We start from the raw sequence: 19,805 nt of genomic DNA, 5'->3' as shown, positions 1-19,805 counted from the left end.
CGTGGGTGTATGCCATCCGGACCCGGAGATTTATCTATTTTAATCTTATTTAGCCGGTTTCGCACCTCTTCTTGGGTTAGATTGGCGACCCTTAATATAGGGTTTTCATTGTTTCTTGGGATTTCATCTAGCATTTCATTTTCCACCGGGAATACCGTGGAGAAGAAGGTGTTTAATATGTTAGCTTTTTCCCCATCATCTACAACCATTCTTTCCTCGCTATTTTTTAAGGGGCCTACATTTTCAGTTTTTATTCTTTTACTATTGATATAGTTGAAGAACAGTTTGGGATTAGTTTTACTCTCCTTAGCAATGTGCTTCTCTGTTTCCTTTTTGGCAGCTTTAATTAGTTTTTTAGATAAAGTATTTTTCTCCCTATAGTTTTTTAGAGCTTCAATGGTGCCATCCTGCTTTAGTAGTGCAAATGCTTTCTTTTTACTGTTAATTGCCTGTCTTACTTCTTTGTTTAGCCACATTGGGTTTTTCCTATTTCTAGTCCTTTTATTCCCACAAGGTATAAACCGCTTACAGTGCCTATTTAGGATGTTCTTAAACATTTTCCATTTATTATCTGTATTCTTATTTCTGAGGATACTGTCCCAGTCTACCAGATTAAGGGCATCTCGAAGCTGCTCAAACTTTGCCTTCCTAAAGTTCAGTGACAGTCAAGTCCGCTCATGACGTGCTATGTCCATCATTGGGTGTTAAGGGGTTTGGTGATTGTAAATCGACAAACTGCTATTTGTTCAAGCTTAGCGAAAAATTCAATTTCTTGGACTAGTAGAAAACAGGTGTCTGTAGCCTTGCCATCTACAGAAGCAGAGTAGGTGTCTGCAGCCCATGCAAGTCACAAAGATATTTGATTAAATCAATTATTAATTTATCTAGGTAAACTCAACCTACGGCGGTTTATGAACACAACCGAGGAGGCATGAAACTTGCATGCAGTGAGATCCATATGTGAACCAAAAATATTGATGTTATACATCATCACATGATCTGATAGTATGTGGCATAATTGGGTTTATTGAGAGACTGATCAGATGATAGCCGATATTATGACAAAGCCACTTAAAAGAAACAAATTTGAAGAACTCAAAACCACTATGGGAATAACAAGATAAGTAGTTGTTGAGTGGGGGTGTTGGAAAAATGCTTATTATTGTATATATTGCATCATCTACTATTTAGTACTGTTTAATAGTGATGAGTTTCTGTCTCCAGCAGTAATGTTATATTGACAATAATACATTGTTAAGAAAAAAAGAACCAGGATGTTCCTTCTCACTGTGTGTGTAGCTGGAGCAGTTTTACTTTCACTCTGCAAGTAAAACAAGATGCTAAGATCCTAAGCTATAACAAATACCAGTTGTAAGCTGTTATCTTTGCTCCTGAAGAAACATATAATTACTGTTGAATGGCTGGACAGTACAGAGATTAATCTGCTACCAAAAAGTCTACCAATTTTCTTTTATCTTTTTAAGTGACTGTATATACTATATTGTCTTGTATATGTTTGGCCTAATTGTTGGATTAAACATAAAATATTTATTAGCTTTGTTCCTCTTGTTCTATAAACCGCATCCCAGCAGCCATGTGAGGCTCAACGTTACCAGTGACGGGTGTCCAATTTGTCTCTAATAAACGGTTGGAGACGGCGTTTTTCTCCGGTTATTGCGGAAGTGACCGTACCAAAGAGTTTGGAACCGGATGTACAATATATATTTTATACATTCACTGTTAAAGCGCCCAATAACCTGCCCAATAGCCATAGTAGTTGTTGACTCGTCCATCGATCATCAGGCAATTGTGTGATGGTTCTGATGATTGGTGGCAGCGGTGGGATATCTTCATAATCTCTTGGTCCTGACGATTGGTGGCAGTGGTGGGATATCTTCATAATCTCCTGGACGGTTATTAATTAGTGGCACATAGAAAAGGTGCAGATCCTTGGGAAGAGACTGCTGTTGGACAGTTGCAGCTGTGATTCGTGCTTCCTCCTCGCGCTGCAACCCCTTCACTATGCAGATTATCATTCACCCCCTTCAAATAATGGATTTATTGTATCTACCGTATTTATTTAGCAAAAATGTCATTTTCTTAAATATTTTCTATATATGTAAAAAAATAATGTATCCTGGATCCTCCGCATGTAAAAAACAACCGCAGAGCCCCTTCCCCACTCGGAGCCGGTCCTTCTCCAGGACCGCAGAGAACTGAAGCATCTCCTGCGGAGTCCGATCTCCATCCGGGAGTCACTGAACGAGAGTAAAGTAGTTTGAGAAAAGTTCTTCTCCGCAGCGAATGTCTCTGAGAGCAATGAGGACCACACAGCGCAACGGCCTAAGAAAGAGAAGACGAGGAGTAAGTGCAAAAATGGTGAAAAATGCACCCTGCTATGTAGGGGAGACCCCCGCAGGGGATGCATATGTCCATACTGACCCCTCCACATCATGGGAGTAGCGGATATTGGGGATGTACTGCCTCAGCTCCACTGGGAAAGACTCCGGGACATCGAATTCCTGGTAAGAGATGTTGGCCGCGTGCTCTGCGGGAAGAAGACGTGAAGCAGTGACCCCACCTGTGTGACGGCTGCACATGTAGAGGAAATGTGTGATGTGAGCGGGGGGCCGCAGATGACACCTGGGTATATTACCATTAGAGCAGTTATTCACATACTGCCCCACCGCCAGGGGATTGAGGGGGGCGCTGGTCAGCCAGGTGATGTCACACATCTTCAGGGGTCCGAGTTGATCTCTTCTGCTGCACGACCTGAAACAAAAGCCCCTGCAAGATTTTCAAGATACAGAACATCCCATTTAGGCCGGGATCACACTGCGTTTGGAATAAAGCTGGAAGAAAGCACTGTATTCACAATTCTGCACGATTCCTGCTTGTTCAGTGTCTGCACAGCGCCACCCTGTGGCTAAAAGCTGAAAAGGGCAGATGGAGAATCCCATGTCAGCCTACGGGATTATCAGGGAGTTTCTGTCCGAAAAACACATTAAAAACTGCTGAGAAGACGGATTCTGAGCGTTCCTAGGTAGCGATAACTCGCTGTTCACATGTTCAGGCTTTCCAACATCTTCTAATCGCTTCAGATTTCTGAAGACCCCGAGCGTTCCTCCAGCAAAGTGGATGGCATTTATAGAAACCTCCCGCCCGCTTTTTTTTTTGCTGCAGATTGTGACGTCTCTTGCGTGTCATGGGGGACAGAGGTTCCTAAAATATTACAGGATACGGACACCTCTGGCACAATTGTGTTACTTCAATGCACAAATTTGTGTCTAAGCATAATTATTCCAGTAGGATATTATATAAAATGTTGTCTCATTTGTCTTCTACATCCTCTATGTATCACGGTACATAGCAGACTGGAGGATGAGTTACCAGTGATTTGTCAGTGATCGTGCTCTCTGATCTGTAACTCTCATCTCTCTTCTCCTGAACCATCTTCTATGTTGATTTATGACCAGTTGAAAAATGAAATCCGTGCTCACTGGCAGATTGCTGGGAACTCAAGCTACTGTGTACAGTGATACATAGAGGATGTAGAAGGCGAACAATGCAACATTCCTAATAACAACATATTATTTTTATACAAAAATATATACATTTAAGTTAAAAAAAAAAAAAAATTCAAGGTGCTGTCCACACCCGTCACAGCTCCTCTCACCTGTACACGGACTTCGAGATTCCCTTGTCGCTCCCATCAATGAGAATCCCATCGAGGCATCTGAAAATAAATGGATTTCCGATTGATTGAAAGAAGATGGGCTCAAAACTCTGATAGACGGCACCTGCAAAATAAGGGAGAAGACGACCTCAAACGCGCAGGCAAAATCCGAGCAAAAACTCCTCAAGGACAAAGCAAAGAAGGCAAATTCCGGATCAGAGAAGAAATGAATTCCTAGTTTTATCTCTAATCCACTTCTATAACTTTTAGTTTTGTGTTACTCATATCTGTACAATGACTTTTCACATCCACAGCAGAATAGTGAGTGCAGCTCTGGGATATAAAACAGGATGTAACTCGGGATCAGTAATGTAATGTATGTACACAGTGACTGCACCAGCAGAATAGTGAGTGCAGCTCTGGGGTATAATACAGGATGTAACTCAGGATCAGTAATGTAACGTATGTACACAGTGACTGCACCAGCAGAATAGTGAGTGCAGCTCTGGAGTATAATACAGGATGTAACTCAGGAGCACTAATGTAATGTATGTACACAGTGCACCAGCAGAATAGTGAGTGCAGCTCTGTGGTATAATACAGGATGTAACTCAGGATCAGTAATGCATTGTGTGTACACAGTGACTGCACCAGCAGAATAGTGAGTGCAGCTGTGGAGTTTAATACAGGATATAACTCAGGATCAGTAATGTAATGTAAGTACCCAGTGACTGCACCAGCAGAATAGTGAGTGCAGCTCTGGAGTATAATACAGGATGTAACTCAGGATCAGTAATGTAATGTACACAGTCACTGCACCAGCAGAATAGCGAGTGCAGCTCTGGAGTATAATACAGGATATAACTCAGGATCAGTAATGTATGTACACAGTCACTGCACCAGCAGAATAGTGAGCGCAGCTCTGGAGTATAATACAGGATATAACTCGGGATCAGTAATGTAATGTATGTACACAGTGACTGCACCAGCAGAATAGTGAGCGCAGCTCTGGAGTATAATACAGGATGTAACTCAGGATCAGTAATGTCATGTATGTACACAGTGACTGCACCAGCAGAATAGTGAGCGCAGCTCTGGAGTATAATACAGGATGTAACTCAGGATCAGTAATGTAATGTATGTACACAGTGACGGCACCAGCAGAATAGTGAGTGCAGCTCTGGGGTACAATACAGGATGTAACTCAGGATCAGTACACAGTGACTGCACCAGCAGAATAGTGAGTGCAGCTCTGGGGTACAATACAGGATGTAACTCAGGATCAGTACACAGTGACTGCACCAGCAGAATAGTGAGTGCAGCTCTGGGGTATAATACAGGATGTAACTCAGGATCAGTAATGTAATGTATGTACACAGTGACTGCACCAGCAGAATAGTGAGTGCAGCTCTGGAGTATAATACAGGATGAATCTCAGGATCAGTAATATAATGTATGTACACAGTAACTGCACCAGCAGAATAGTGAGTGCAGCTCTGGGGTATAACACAGGATGTAACTGAGGATCAGTAATGTAATGTATGTACACAGTGACTGCACCAGCAGAATAGTGAGTGCAGCTCTGGGGTATAATACAGGATGTAACTCAGGATCAGTAATGTAATGTATGTACACAGTGACTGCACCAGCAGAATAGTGAGCGCAGCTCTGGAGTATAATACAGGATGTAACTCAGGATCAGTAATGTCATGTATGTACACAGTGACTGCACCAGCAGAATAGTGAGCGCAGCTCTGGAGTATAATACAGGATGTAACTCAGGATCAGTAATGTAATGTATGTACACAGTGACGGCACCAGCAGAATAGTGAGTGCAGCTCTGGGGTACAATACAGGATGTAACTCAGGATCAGTACACAGTGACTGCACCAGCAGAATAGTGAGTGCAGCTCTGGGGTACAATACAGGATGTAACTCAGGATCAGTACACAGTGACTGCACCAGCAGAATAGTGAGTGCAGCTCTGGGGTATAATACAGGATGTAACTCAGGATCAGTAATGTAATGTATGTACACAGTGACTGCACCAGCAGAATAGTGAGTGCAGCTCTGGAGTATAATACAGGATGAATCTCAGGATCAGTAATATAATGTATGTACACAGTAACCAGGGCCGGTTTTAGGCAAAGTGGGGCCCTAGGCAAAGTTTAAAATGGGGCCCCAAATGCTAACATATTGCACGTCACACAGAAGCATTTCGGTTGTATTTACCTGCGCTGATCTCAGGCCGCTAAACGAGTGTGATCGACAATACTGAAGTCGTTGGACGCTTGTTTCCCGGCCTCTTTCCACCATCTGAGAAAGAATGATGGGACAGAACCATCACTAATAGATCACTAACAGATCACCATACAGTATCATGTTATCAGCAGCACATCTACAGTTTACATAGGGTGATGTGCTGCTGAGAACAATGATTTTTATTCCGGCATAAACAATCCAATCACCCAATGAATATGCAGCATTTTACTTGTTTAGTAAAATACACCCCATAGTCCTCCATATAATATAATGTGCTCCACAGTCCTCCATATAGTATAATACACTCTTCATAGTCCTCCATATATTAAAATGCACACGCCATAGTCCTCCATATAGTATACAGCAGAGCCCACAGTAGTATACAGCAGAGCCCACAGGGATATACAGCAGAGCCCACAGGGGTATACAGCAGAGCCCACAGGGGTATACAGCAGAGCCCACAGGGGTATACAGCAGAGCCCCCAGGGGTATACAGCAGAGCCCCCAGGGGTATACAGCAGAGCCCCCAGTAGTATACAGAACAGCCCCCAGTAATATACAGCAGAGCCCCCAGTAATATACAGCAGAGCCCCCAGGGGTATACAGCAGAGCCCCCAGGGGTATACAGCAGAGCCCCCAGGGGTATACAGCAGAGCCCCCAGGGGTATACAGCAGAGCCCCCAGTAGTATACAGCACAGCCCCCAGTAATATACAGCAGAGCCCCCAGTAATATACAGCAGAGCCCCCAGGGGTATACAGCAGAGCCCCCAGGGGTATACAGCAGAGCCCCCAGTAGTATACAGCACAGCCCCCAGTAATATACAGCAGAGCCCCCAGTAATATACAGCAGAGCCCCCAGGGGTATACAGCAGAGCCCCCAGGGGTATACAGCAGAGCCCCCAGGGGTATACAGCAGAGCCCCCAGTAGTATACAGCACAGCCCCCAGTAATATACAGCAGAGCCCCCAGTAATATACAGCAGAGCCCCCAGGGGTATACAGCAGAGCCCCCAGGGGTATACAGCAGAGCCCCAGGGGTATACAGCAGAGCCCCCAGGGGTATACAGCAGAGCCCCCAGGGGTATACAGCACAGCCCCCAGTGGTATACAGCAGAGCCCCCAGGGGTATACAGCAGAGCCCCCAGGGGTATACAGCAGAGCCCCCAGTAGTATACAGCACAGCCCCCAGTGGTGTACAGCAGTGCCCCCAGGGGTATACAGCAGAGCCCCCAGTAGTATACAGCACAGCCCCCAGTGGTGTACAGCAGTGCCCCCAGGGGTATACAGCAGAGCCCCCAGTAGTATACAGCACAGCCCCCAGTGGTGTACACCACAGCTCACATCCCCCCCTCTCCTCTCCTCTCCCCTCCTCCCCTCTCCTCTCCCCGTCCAGTAAAAAGAAAAAAAAAAAACACAAGCTCCTCACCTCTCCACACGTGCCCGCGCTGCTCCTGTGTCGGCGGCTGCAGCTGCTCTGCCTGGGACACAGTGAGTGCGCGCGCACCCGCTGTGTCAGAGGCAGAGCGGGGAATGATGGGAGAGGGGGCGTCAGGTGACGCTCTCTCCTCCATCATTGCTTTGAACTGTACCGGCAGATGCCGGTACAGTTCAATGCGGCGGGGGAGTCAGCGCTGGCGGCAGGCGGGCCCCCTGCCTCACAGGGGCCCGGGGCCCCATAGCGGCTGCGTGATTTGCCGCTAGCTGGGGGCCCCTGGGGGAGTGGGGGCCCCAGGCAGCTGCCTGGTCTGCCTGCCCCTAACGCCGGCCCTGACAGTAACTGCACCAGCAGAATAGTGAGTGCAGCTCTGGGGTATAACACAGGATGTAACTGAGGATCAGTAATGTAATGTATGTACACAGTGACTGCACCAGCAGAATAGTGAGTGCAGCTCTGGGGTATAATACAGGATGTAACTCAGGATCAGTAATGTAATGTATGTACACAGTAACTGCACCAGCAGAATAGTGAGCTCAGCTCTGGAGTATAATACAGGAGGTAACTCAGGATCAGTAATGTAATGTATGTACACAGTGACTGCACCAGCAGAATAGTGGGTGCAGCTCTGGAGTATAATACAGGATGTAACTCAGGATCAGTAATGTATGTACACAGTGACTGCAGCAGAATAGTGAGTGCAGCTCTGGAGTATAATACAGGATGTAACTCAGGATCAGTAATGTCATGTATGTACACAGTGACTGCACCAGCAGAATAGTGAGCGCAGCTCTGGAGTATAATACAGGATGAATCTCAGGATCAGTAATGTAATGTATGTACACAGTGACTGCACCAGCAGAATAGTGAGTGCAGCTCTGGAGTATAATTCAGGATGTAACTCAGGATCAGTAATGTAATGTATGTACACAGTAACTGCACCAGCAGAATAGTGAGCTCAGCTCTGGAGTATAATACAGGAGGTAACTCAGGATCAGTAATGTAATGTATGTACACAGTGACTGCACCAGCAGAATAGTGGGTGCAGCTCTGGAGTATAATACAGGATGTAACTCAGGATCAGTAATGTATGTACACAGTGACTGCAGCAGAATAGTGAGTGCAGCTCTGGAGTATAATACAGGATGTAACTCAGGATCAGTAATGTCATGTATGTACACAGTGACTGCACCAGCAGAATAGTGAGCGCAGCTCTGGAGTATAATACAGGATGAATCTCAGGATCAGTAATGTAATGTATGTACACAGTGACTGCACCAGCAGAATAGTGAGTGCAGCTCTGGAGTATAATACAGGATGTAACTCAGGATCAGTAATGTAATGTATGTACACAATGACTGCACCAGCAGAATAGTGAGTGCAGCTCTGGAGTATAATACAGGATGAATCTCAGGATCAGTAATGTAATGTATGTACACAGTGACTGCACCAGCAGGATAGTGGGTGCAGCTCTGCTCAGCTGCTACTCACTGTGTTGATTGTGGGTGCGGTCGCTGCTGAACCTGCAGTGTGCTCCTGAGCTCCTGGGAACCACCACCTCTCCGCCCGGGGACCTGCTCTCTCTCTTACCCAGGGAGTGAGTGGGTTTCCTGGGATGAATGAGGGGGCCAAGTCCCAGGCTTCTGCTTCCCGGACCAGGCTGGCGGGGGGCAGAAAGAACCAGCAACCAGCCTGCACATCAGAGGATTCGGGGGTGAGACGCTCCACCAGGAGTCGCAGCAATGTGGCTCCTACTCCCCCCAGGTCTGCAGAGACCCAGAGAAGCCGCAAGGCTTCCATGGAGGAGAAGCTTGCTAGCGTGCAGGATGACGGCCCTTCCGGAGGAAAGCTGAGTGCTCACGGAGGTGAGGCCGACCTCACTGAGGAGGGTTGGGCGCTGCAGAGACCCCGGGAGTCTGTGTCCACCTATGCCTCCCGGGTCATGAGCCACCTTCGTGAGTATGAAGAAGCAAGCAATAGATTGAGAAGGCTCCGGGAGGAGCTGCGCTGCACAAGCGCAAAAGCTGCAGGCGCCTCCAGACCCAGGAAGACGCAATTCCAGGCGGAGGTAAAGAGGCTGAAGCTTGAAATTAATGACCTGGAGGTAAGAAAAGCCTTTATCCAAGAAAAAAGTGGACCATTTAAAGAAAAATTGCAAAATGAAGACCGATTTAGAGAAATGGCTGATAACAGAGAGCAAAGGCAGATAGGGCTGCAGCCTGGGAGCCAGGTGGATGATGATGATGATGATGATGATAAGAAGGAGGAGGATGACCAGCAGAAAACCCCACCTGGCAGCCTGCTTAGTCACTCACAGGCCACGTGCAGCGAGGTCCCTGCTGGACAGGCGACAATGACATCTCGTCGCAGTTCTGCTGGCTCTGGGGAGGACAGTGACATCGGCCAGGGAGGGGCACTAATGGCAGAGATCAAGCTCCTGGAGTCCCCAGTGTGCCTTCAGAACTTCCATCTTGGTGATGATTTGCCAGAGGAGGCACCTGGGGGCCGGAAAAAAAAGGTGAAGATCAAACCTAAGCTGCAGGAAGCGGTAAGCTATGTATATGCCCCCCTCCCTGTACCCCCTGAGTCGGCTGCAGGGTCACCTCACTGTATAAGCCCCGTTGCCCAGCCCAGCCCGGGTTCTGCTGTGGATCCGGTGCAAAGGCGCGGGGAGACTATAAAGCAATGTAGTGAGGCGCAGAGCTCCGTCTCTGCTTGTAGTAGCGGGGACGTAGCAGCAGGTGCATCAGCCGAGAGGCTGGACAGTGAGGGCGGCCCGGCGGCGGGCGAAAAATCAGGCCACGATACTGTGGTGTGCTCCCCAGTGGGAGGGGGGAGCAGCCCGGTGTCAGGGGCAGCTCCGGTAGCCTCGGTGCCCCTGAATGCTGTTGCCGCTGATCACTTAGTTGAGAAGCTGCGGCAGTGTGAGGGGGTTACCGGGGCAGGGCGTTCCGGTCCTCCCACCAAAGTCCTGTTCTGTGTTGGCGCCGCTGGTCAACAAGATCCTGATGCTAAGGATCAGCGGTGCCTCACAGCAGCGAAAGATCAGCGGCGCCTGGTAGCAACCATGAAGCAGCGGAAAATATCAACTGATGATGCGGAGGGCACACATAAAACCAGGGGTGAGGTCACCTCCAGTTCTGTGGAGGAGACTCAGCCCCTTGTGCCTGATGATGCGGAGGCCAAAATGTCACCCCCTGTTGTCACTGGTCCAGCAGGAGTGAATGTGGTGGTGGGTATGGATGAGGAAAACTCTTTGTCTAGTGGTGTGGTTGCTGGTTTGGTGGAGGGTGAGGAGGTTATGGAGGTGGGTAATGGTGATACTGTTGGTGTGGATGTGGTCACTGGTCCGGTTGCCCCCCCGGTGGTGGCAGCACCTGTCAGGAGTTATGCCGCTGTCACCTCCGGGGGAAATAGGGCGTCCTCCTCGTCTCTGGGCTCTGGGGACGGCATGTTGCAACGGCGTCTCCAGGAGGCTCGAAAGAAGGGAGAGAGATCACTAATGGTAGAGGGTCGAGAGGTTGATCTATCCTTCTGGATAGAGAGGCATGGCCTCGGGGCCTTCCGAGAGCAAAGAGGGGGGGATACAGTGTGGTCCCTCCCAACAGCCGGGCCGGGTAGTGTGCGTAGGAATGTGGTCCGTCTTCGGTGGAGGGGCAGTGATGCGTGTCCTCCAAGGTCGAAGGTTGTGGAGCTCCTGCTGAGGATGGGCTTCAAGGCGATTGACATCTACGCCTTGATACATCCCTATTCCACACCTGAGTTTGATGTCAGCTTTGTTCGGCCGGAGGGGCTTGAACTTTTCTGGTCGAACTATGAGTTGGCAAAAAATGAGCCCAGCTGGCGAGACTTTGCCGTTCAGGCGGTGTCTCGCCAAAATCAAGTCAAGAAAGTGACCGTGATGACATGTAACGAGTCGCTTTCTTGTTATGACATCATGACGTGGCTTGGCCGGTATGGAGAGGTAGTGGAGATGCCAAAGAAAAACCGTGACGAGTTTGGTATCTGGTCAGGGGCCTGGACGTTTATGGTAAAACTTAAGCGTTCAGGTGGTACGGTTGCCCACATACCATCATCTGCCTTCCTGGGTAGGGATCGTATCCTGGTCTTCTACCAGGGGCAACCGAAGCTCTGTCACAAGTGCGGCGACCCCACACACTTCAGCGCAAACTGCACTGTGCAGAAGTGTGCATTGTGTGGGGATGTCGGCCATCTTGCTGCATCTTGTGTGGAGATTAGGTGCCACCTGTGTGGTGAGTTAGGTCACCCATTCAGCCGTTGTCCTCGCTCCTTCGCTAACGCAGTCGTGACCCCGGTGGGAGAAAGCCGTGAGGCTGATTCTGCTGTGGAAGGGACTAGCAAGGGTGAGGGAGCTGAGGGGCCAAGGAAGAAAAGCAATAAAAAGACGCCTGCCCAGCTAAGGCGTCTAGACAAGCGCAGACAGGATAGGGAGCTGGGCGAGCCTCGGGCTACTGGGGCGGCCCCTGTCCTGGATGCCAGTCTTGCTGCTGAGGCCCCAAGGGATGATGAGTTGGATGAGGAGGTCAGGAGGATCCACAGGGAGGAGAGTGCCACTGTCTCAGAGTCCTCCCATTATGAAAGTATGGATGAGGATAATAGGCAGTGGCTAGAGGACAAGCGTAAGCTCGGCACCAAAAAGAAGAGAAAGAAGGGAGATAAAAAATCTTCTCTCACTCTGACCAAGGTACCTAAGGAAGGAAAAACCGACTCCCCTCTGGTTGGTCTTTCTAACCGGTTCCAAGCCCTTGAAAACATCTCTTCCTCTGAGGAGGAAGCTGAGGGTGAGGTTCTGGCTTCGGCGGGGCTCACAGGGGGCGCCGAGTCTCCTCCTTCTGGGAACGTAAGATCCTTGGAGGGAGGGACTGGCCCAGAGTCCGGAGACGAGGACGAAAAAAATAAAAAATGCGTGGAAATGGATACCTCCATGTCATTAAAGAGGGGGAAGGATTCCTCCTCTGAGGCAGAGGATAAGGGGAGTGGGAAAAAGAAAGCCATCTAACTCAATCACCAATGATGGCGGAACCCACTCCGTTGACGCTGGCGTCCATTAATGTCGCCAGCATAAAGTCAAATACAGCTAGATTTGCGGCCTTTGATTTTCTCAGCCGGGTTGAAGCTGACATTTTCTTTTTGCAAGAGACCAGGCTGCCAAACATGGCAGATGTGTTTAAAGCTAAGAGGGAGTGGAGACTCGGGCCCTCCTATTGGTCTCTTGCGGCCGAGCCGTATAGCGGAGTGGCGGTCCTTTTTACCGCACCGGTGGAATGCCGACGGGTTATTGAGTTAGAAATGGGGAGGTGCCTGATCTTAGATGTCCTCATGAATGGACAAGAGCTCCGGCTCATTAACATCTATGGTCCCCAATCTAAGTGGGACCGGAAGTGTCTCTTTATGAGGATCAAGCCCTACCTTTTTACAAGTCGGCAGGTTGTCTTTGGAGGGGACTTCAATGCTGTCACGAGGCCCCGAGATAGAGGAGGTTCCAGAGACAAGCTGACTTATGATAGCGTCGCCCTTAATAGTATAGCTAGTGAGGCTCGCCTGGTGGATGTCCACATTCGGCACACCCCAGGCCACGAGGGGTTCACCTATCATAGAGGTAACTGTAGGTCCAGAATAGATAGGTTTTATTTAAAGGAGGAAGCTGTCTCTTCAGCAGTGTCTGTTGTTGAGGTGGAGTTCTCCGACCACTGTTTAATTTTGTTTTCTCTGAATGTTACAGAGACCCTCCGGATGGGAAGAGGCTTTTGGAGGCTCAATTCGTCTCTCTTGGAAGAAGCGGAGATAAGACAGTCCTTTGAGGATTTTCTTCAGAGCCAGGTACCCTTACTGGATCTTTGTAGTAGTAGGTCAGAGTGGTGGGAGATGTTCAAGGAAAGGGTGGCGAGATTCTTCCGCCAGCTCTCGAGCCTCAGGAGTCTGAGCGGGTACCGCCTGTATCAGGGTCTGAGGAGGAAACTCGAGCATCTTGTCTCAACTGGAGGTAGCCGCGAGGAGATCTCCAGAGTGAAATCTTTGCTTATGAGGTGTCAGTACGATAGACACGCATCTTTGGTTTTTGAGAGGGATTACGGGAAGTACCGCTCGCCCGACCCTTACAGAAACTGCAAGATGTCAGTGAATAGTAAAGTGGTTACAGGACTGGTCGACACTACGGGGTCCCTGAGGCGATCCAGATCAGGGATCCTGGAGGTTGTCAGATCCTTCTACTCGCACCTCTTGGGGAAGAGGGATCTTGATTTGGATGAGATGTCGGCTTTCCTGGCAGAAGCTGTCCCCGAACCAGGGGTAGACCCCTCTCTTGACGTTTTGACAGAAATGATCAGGGAAGAGGAAGTTCAGTTGGCGATTGAAGGGCTTGCTCCCAAAAAATCGCCTGGTCCAGATGGCTTAACATCTGAATTCTATAAGACCTTTAAGGACGTTTTGGTTCCCCTCTTGACTGAGGTATTCAATGACTGTCTTTCCTCGGGCACTCTGCCGAAGTCAATGAGGAGGTCTGCTCTGATCATCTTGTCAAAGGGTAAGGACCCGTCTTGCATTGAGAATTGGCGTCCCATAGCGCTTCTCAATGCAGACAGGAAGGTTCTGGCAAAGGTGCTGTTTAATCGGCTGGTGAAATTTGCACCCCGACTCCTTTCGGGGGCCCAGCATTGCTCTGTTCCAGGCCGCAGAACATTTAGTGCTGTGCTCTGTGTCCGAGAGGCAGTGGAGCAGGGTAGGGCTGGTCACTGGAAGGGGTACATGCTGTCACTGGACCAGGCAAAAGCGTTTGATCGGGTTAATCACGAGTACCTCTGGTCCGTCCTTCTGAGATATGGCCTGCCGGGGGGGTTTGTTGATTGGCTTAAGACCTTGTACAGTGGGGCAGAGAGTTTCCCGCTTGTGAATGGTTGGATTGGTAGCTCTTTTGAGGTTGGGTCCGGTGTTCGCCAGGGTTGTCCCTTGAGCCCGCTGCTGTACGTGTTTGCGATTGACCCTCTTCTTAGGAGGGTGGAGCGTGGACCGTTGGCCGGGATCGGGATGGATCAGGCAGCACCGGAAGCCACTCTGAGGGTGGTGGCGTATGCCGATGATGTCACTGTGTTTGCTTCCTCTCACGAGGAGGCAGGGTGGCTGATGTCAGAGGTAGATCGCTACTCGGAGGCATCCGGGTCCAAGATCAACCGGGATAAGTGTGAGAGTCTCTGGCTGGGAGGAGGAGATCCTGAGCAAAACTTACCTGCTCCCTTTACTGATTTATCTGGGCAGTGTGTGCATCTTGCCGGAATCTCTCTGGACTCGGGTCTACAGTTTGTTCTTCCAACTGTTATGGGGGAATAGACTGAACCTGGTCAAGAGGGAGGTTACTTACCGTACGAGGAGACTAGGAGGGTTGGGTATGGTCAACCCTGTGGTATTCCTTGTGGATACCTTCATTAAGATCAATATCGCAAACCTCTGGAAAGAGAGGGCTCCTCCGTGGGTATTCTCCTGTAGGGGATGGTTTCAGCCTTTATTCCAGGAATGGGAGACAGGAGGGCAAGTGAAGGATCTTCGCACACCGCATGGACATCTTCCGGCTTACGCTACCTTGGTCCTGAAGGTAATTCGTCGGTGGGGTCTGGGAATGTGGGAGATCAGGACTCTGCCAAGGAAACTACTTGACAGTAGGGTTCTGTTGACCCATTTCCAGAGGCCTCTGGCGCTCAGGGACTGCCCAAGTCGGGATCTTGGGGTGGGTTTACATCTTTTGAATTCTATCCGGATCCCCTCGAAGTTTTGGGACTTGGCTTGGCGCTGCTTCCATGGGAAACTGTGTGTGAGGGACAATCTGAAGTGTAGGAGCTCTGAGTACAGGAATTGTCCTCGGGAGCATTGTGGTACCTTGCTGGAAAGCATGGACCACTTCCTGCTTCATTGTCCCTTCAACACAGAGGTGTACAACAGGGTGGGCGCCTTCATTGGCTGGTCTCGGCTGGCCGGTCTCTCCTATGCAGAATGGGCCTATGGAGCTTTCGGAGACCTGGGTGGTCGGGACCGCTGCACCTTATTTCTAGTTAGCGCAGTGGTTAGGTATCACACGTGGAACGCACGGTGCTTAGTATCGACGCAACGAAAAATCCTCCCAGTGGACAATGTGTTTAGGACCATACTCGGTGACCTGGTGCAGGTGCGCTCTCTGGAGTATGGGAGACTGGGCGCACGGAGGGCCGCGCTCCTCTGGAGGGGCTTTTCTTTTAGTGTGCCCTAGTCTGGTCATCTCCTTTCCTGGTGGTGGGCTGCTGCTGACACTGTACATTTTTGTTTTGTTTGATCATTATACAGTGATGTAGGGCTGCAGGCGCCGAACTTGGGCTTCGTGTTTTGTAATTATTGTGGTGTGTGCTGCTGTATATAGTGTATATATTGTATATAGGGATATAGAATTGGGTGTAGGTATTTGGTTGGGTGGTGGGAAAAGGGGGGAGGTGGGATTATCTTGTGGGACTATGGGTCACTGGGTTGTTTGGGGGAAAAACTGGCACTGCCTGATCTGGCCTATGGACGTTGGACATGGACTGAGGCATGAGACGCAGGACCAGCTCTCAGGTCAGTGCGGGGGGTTGGGAATGGAGGATAGCTTAGTATTGTATATATTTGTTTAATTTGTAGTTATTTTATTTAAAACTAAAAAAAAAAAAAAAATGTATATAGTCTTTGTTTTCCATTGTTTATTTTATTTGTTATTATTATTTTGTTTGGTGACCGGACCTGAAGTTATTGTTCTGTATATACTGTATAATATGTGTGAGAGGAGAGAATGAGCGGCTGGACCAGTGTTCAGTATACTGATTATTTTCTGGCTAATATTTTTGTTATGTTTTCTGCTATTATTGTTATGTTTTTCATTTTTATAATAAAAGATCTACAGGATGTAACTCTTGATCAGTAATGTAATGTATGTACACAATGACTGCACCAGCAGAATAGTGAGTGCAGCTCTGGAGTATAATACAGGATGTAACTCAGGATCAGTAATGTAATGTATGTATACAGTGACTGCACCAGCAGAATACTGAGCGCAGCTCTGGAGTATAATACAAGATGTAACTCAGGATCAGTAATGTAATGTATGTACACAGTGACTGCACCAGCAGAATAGTGAGAGCAGCTCTGGGGTATAATACAGGATGTAACTCGGGATCAGTAATGTAATGTATGTACACAGTGACTGCACCAGCAGAATGGTGAGTGCAGCTCTGGAGTATAATACAGGATGTGACTCAGGATCAGTAATGTAATGTATGTACACAGTGACTGCACCAGCAGAATAGTGAGTGCAGCTCTGGAGTATAATACAGGATGAATCTCAGGATCAGTAATGTAATGTATGTACACAGTGACTGCACCAGCAGAATACTGAGTGCAGCTCTGGAGTATAATACAGGATGAATCTCAGGATCAGAAATGTAATGTATGTACACAGTAACTGCACAAGCAGAATAGTGAGTGCAGCTCTGGGGTATAATACAGGATGTAACTCTTGATCAGTAATGTAATGTATGTACACAATTACTGCACCAGCAGAATAGTGAGTGCAGCTCTGGAGTATAATGTTGTGAATTCCGTTCTCGGACTCCCTCCTGTGGTCGTGAATGGTACTTTGGTGAGTTCTGTTCTTGGACACCCTCTGGTGGCTTTAAGTGGAACTGCTGATCTTTGAGGGTGGCTTTCTCAGCTGCCTCGTTTATTGTTGCTGCTGGCTTCCCTATTTAACTCTGCCCAGGTCGTTAATTCATGCCAGCTGTCAATGTCTCAGTACTGGTTCAGATCTCTCCTGGATTTCTCAGATGACCTGTCTACTCCAGCAGAAGCTAAGTCCTTGCTAGTCCATTTGCTGTTCATTGTTTTTTTGAATATATTTCTTAGTACATGCTATGTTTTTGTCCAGCTTGCTATTATGATATTTCCTTGCTAGCTGGAAGCTCTGGGGGTGCAGAGCTGCACCTCCACACCGTGAGTCAGTGTGGAGGTCTTTTTGCACACTCTGCGTGGTTTTTGTAGTTTTTAATACTGACCGCATAGTTCCCTTTCCTATCCTCTGTCTGTCTAGAGAAGATTCGGCCTCCTTTGCTAAAATCTGTTTCATTCCTGTGTTTGTTACTTCCTCTTAACTCACAGTCAATATTTGTGGGGGCTACCTTTACTTTGGGGAATTTCTCTGAGGCAAGGTAGGCTACTATTTCTATCTTTAGGGGTAGTTAGCTCTTAGGCTGTGAAGAGGCGTCTAGGGAGAGTTAGGTACGCTCCACGGCTATTTCTAGTGTGTGTGCTAGGATTAGGGATTGCGGTCAGTAGAGTTACCACGTCCTCAGAGCTTGTCCCAGTTTTTTTTCATTTTAACCATCAGGTCATTTCGGGTGCTCCAAACCACCAGGTCCATAACAGTATAATACAGGATCAGTAATGTAATGTATGTATACGGTGACTGCACCAGCCGAATACTGAGCGCAGCTCTGGAGTATAATACAAGATGTAACTCAGGATCAGTAATGTAATGTATGTACACAGTGACTGCACCAGCAGAATAGTGAGTGCAGCTCTGGGGTATAATACAGGATGTAACTCAGGATCAGTAATGTAATGTATGTACACAGTGACTGCACCAGCAGAATAGTGAGTGCAGCTCTGGAGTATAATACAGGATGTAACTCAGGATCAGTAATGTAATGTATGTACACAGTGACTGCACCAGCAGAATAGTGAGTGCAGCTCTGGAGTATAATACAGGATGTTACTCAGGATCAGTAATGTAATGTATGTACACAGTGACTGCACCAGCAGAATAGTGAGTGCAGCTCTGGAGTATAATACAGGATGAATCTCAGGATCAGTAATGTAATGTATGTACACAGTAACTGCACCAGCAGAATAGTGAGTGCAGCTCTGGGGTATAATTACAGGATGTAACTCAGGATCAGTAATGTAATGTATGTACACAGTGACTGCACCAGCAGAATAGTGAGTGCAGCTCTGGAGTAATACAGGATGAATCTCAGGATCAGTAATGTAATGTATGTACACAGTAACTGCACCAGCAGAATAGTGAGTGCAGCTCTGGAGTATAATACAGGATGTAACTCAGGATCAGTAATGTAATGTATGTACACAGTGACTGCACCAGCAGAATAGTGAGTGCAGCTCTGGAGTATAATACAGGATGAATCTCAGGATCAGTAATGTAATGTATGTACACAGTAACTGTACCAGCAGAATAGTGAGTGCAGCTCTGGGGTATAATACAGGATGTAACTCGGGATCAGTAATGTAATGTATGTACACAGTGACTGCACCAGCAGAATATTGAGTGCAACTCTGGAGTATAATACAGGATGAATCTCAGGATCAGTAATGTAATGTATGTACGCAGTAACTGCACCAGCAGAATAGTGAGTGCAGCTCTGGGGTATAATACAGGATGTAACTCAGGATCAGTAATGTAATGTATGTACACAGTGACTGCACCAGCAGAATAGTGAGTGCAGCTCTGGAGTATATTACAGGATGAATCTCAGGATCAGTAATGTAATGTATGTACACAGTGACTGCACCAGTAGAATAGTGAGTGCAGCTCTGGGGTATAATACAGGATGTAACTCAGGATCAGTAATGTAATGTATATACACAGTGACTGCACCAGCAGAATAGTGAGTGCAGCTCTGGGGTATAATACAGGATGTAACTCAGGATCAGTAATGTAATGTATGTACACAGTGACTGCACCAGCAGAATAGTGAGTGCAGCTCTGGGGTATAACACAGGATGTAACTCAGGATCAGTAATATAATGTATGTACGCAGTGACTGCACCAGCAGAATAGTGAGTGCAGCTCTGGAGTATAATTCAGGATGTAACTCAGGATCAGTAATGTAATGTATGTACACAGTAACTGCACCAGCAGAATAGTGAGTGCAGCTCTGGAGTATAATACAAGAGGTAACTCAGGATCAGTAATGTAATGTATGTACACAGTGACAGCACCAGCAGAATAGTGAGTGCAGCTCTGGAGTATAATACAGGATGTAACTCAGGATCAGTAATGTATGTACACAGTGACTGCAGCAGAATAGTGAGTGCAGCTCTGGAGTGTAATACAGGATGTAACTCAGGATCAGTAATGTAATGTATGTACACAGTGACTGCACCAGCAGAATAGTGAGTGCAGCTCTGGGGTATAATACAGGATGTAACTCAGGATCAGTAATGTAATGTATGTATACAGTGACTGCACCAGCAGAATACTGAGCGCAGCTCTGGAGTATAATACAAGATGTAACTCAGGATCAGTAATGTAATGTATGTACACAGTGACTGCACCAGCAGAATAGTGAGTGCAGCTCTGGGGTATAATACAGGATGTAACTCAGGATCAGTAATGTAATGTATGTA

The 19,805-nt window shown here is 47.8% G+C and overlaps 1 protein-coding gene across 2 annotated transcripts in view; it reads right to left on the bottom strand.

Annotated features, from left to right (window-relative positions):
- Positions 1-1,013: 1,013 nt before the first annotated feature.
- LOC143803406 (SET domain-containing protein 9-like) overlaps positions 1,014-19,805 on the bottom strand; it is a 33,211-nt gene continuing 14,419 nt past the window's right edge. The window contains exons 2-5 of one of the 2 annotated variants that reach the window (XM_077281404.1): positions 3,677-3,800; positions 2,657-2,772; positions 2,443-2,548; positions 1,014-2,343 (exon numbers count right to left, since the gene is read on the bottom strand). In XM_077281404.1, coding sequence (XP_077137519.1) covers positions 2,256-2,343; positions 2,443-2,548; positions 2,657-2,772; positions 3,677-3,800 — 434 coding nt within the window. In that variant the 3' untranslated portion in view covers positions 1,014-2,255. The remainder of the gene's footprint in view (positions 2,344-2,442; positions 2,549-2,656; positions 2,773-3,676; positions 3,801-19,805) is intronic. The other variant, XM_077281403.1, reaches the window with a different exon arrangement.

The sequence above is a fragment of the Ranitomeya variabilis genome, chromosome 1 (assembly GCF_051348905.1).
Source record: "Ranitomeya variabilis isolate aRanVar5 chromosome 1, aRanVar5.hap1, whole genome shotgun sequence".
NCBI lineage: Eukaryota > Metazoa > Chordata > Amphibia > Anura > Dendrobatidae > Ranitomeya > Ranitomeya variabilis.
This window is presented reverse-complemented; position numbering and strand designations above follow the sequence as displayed.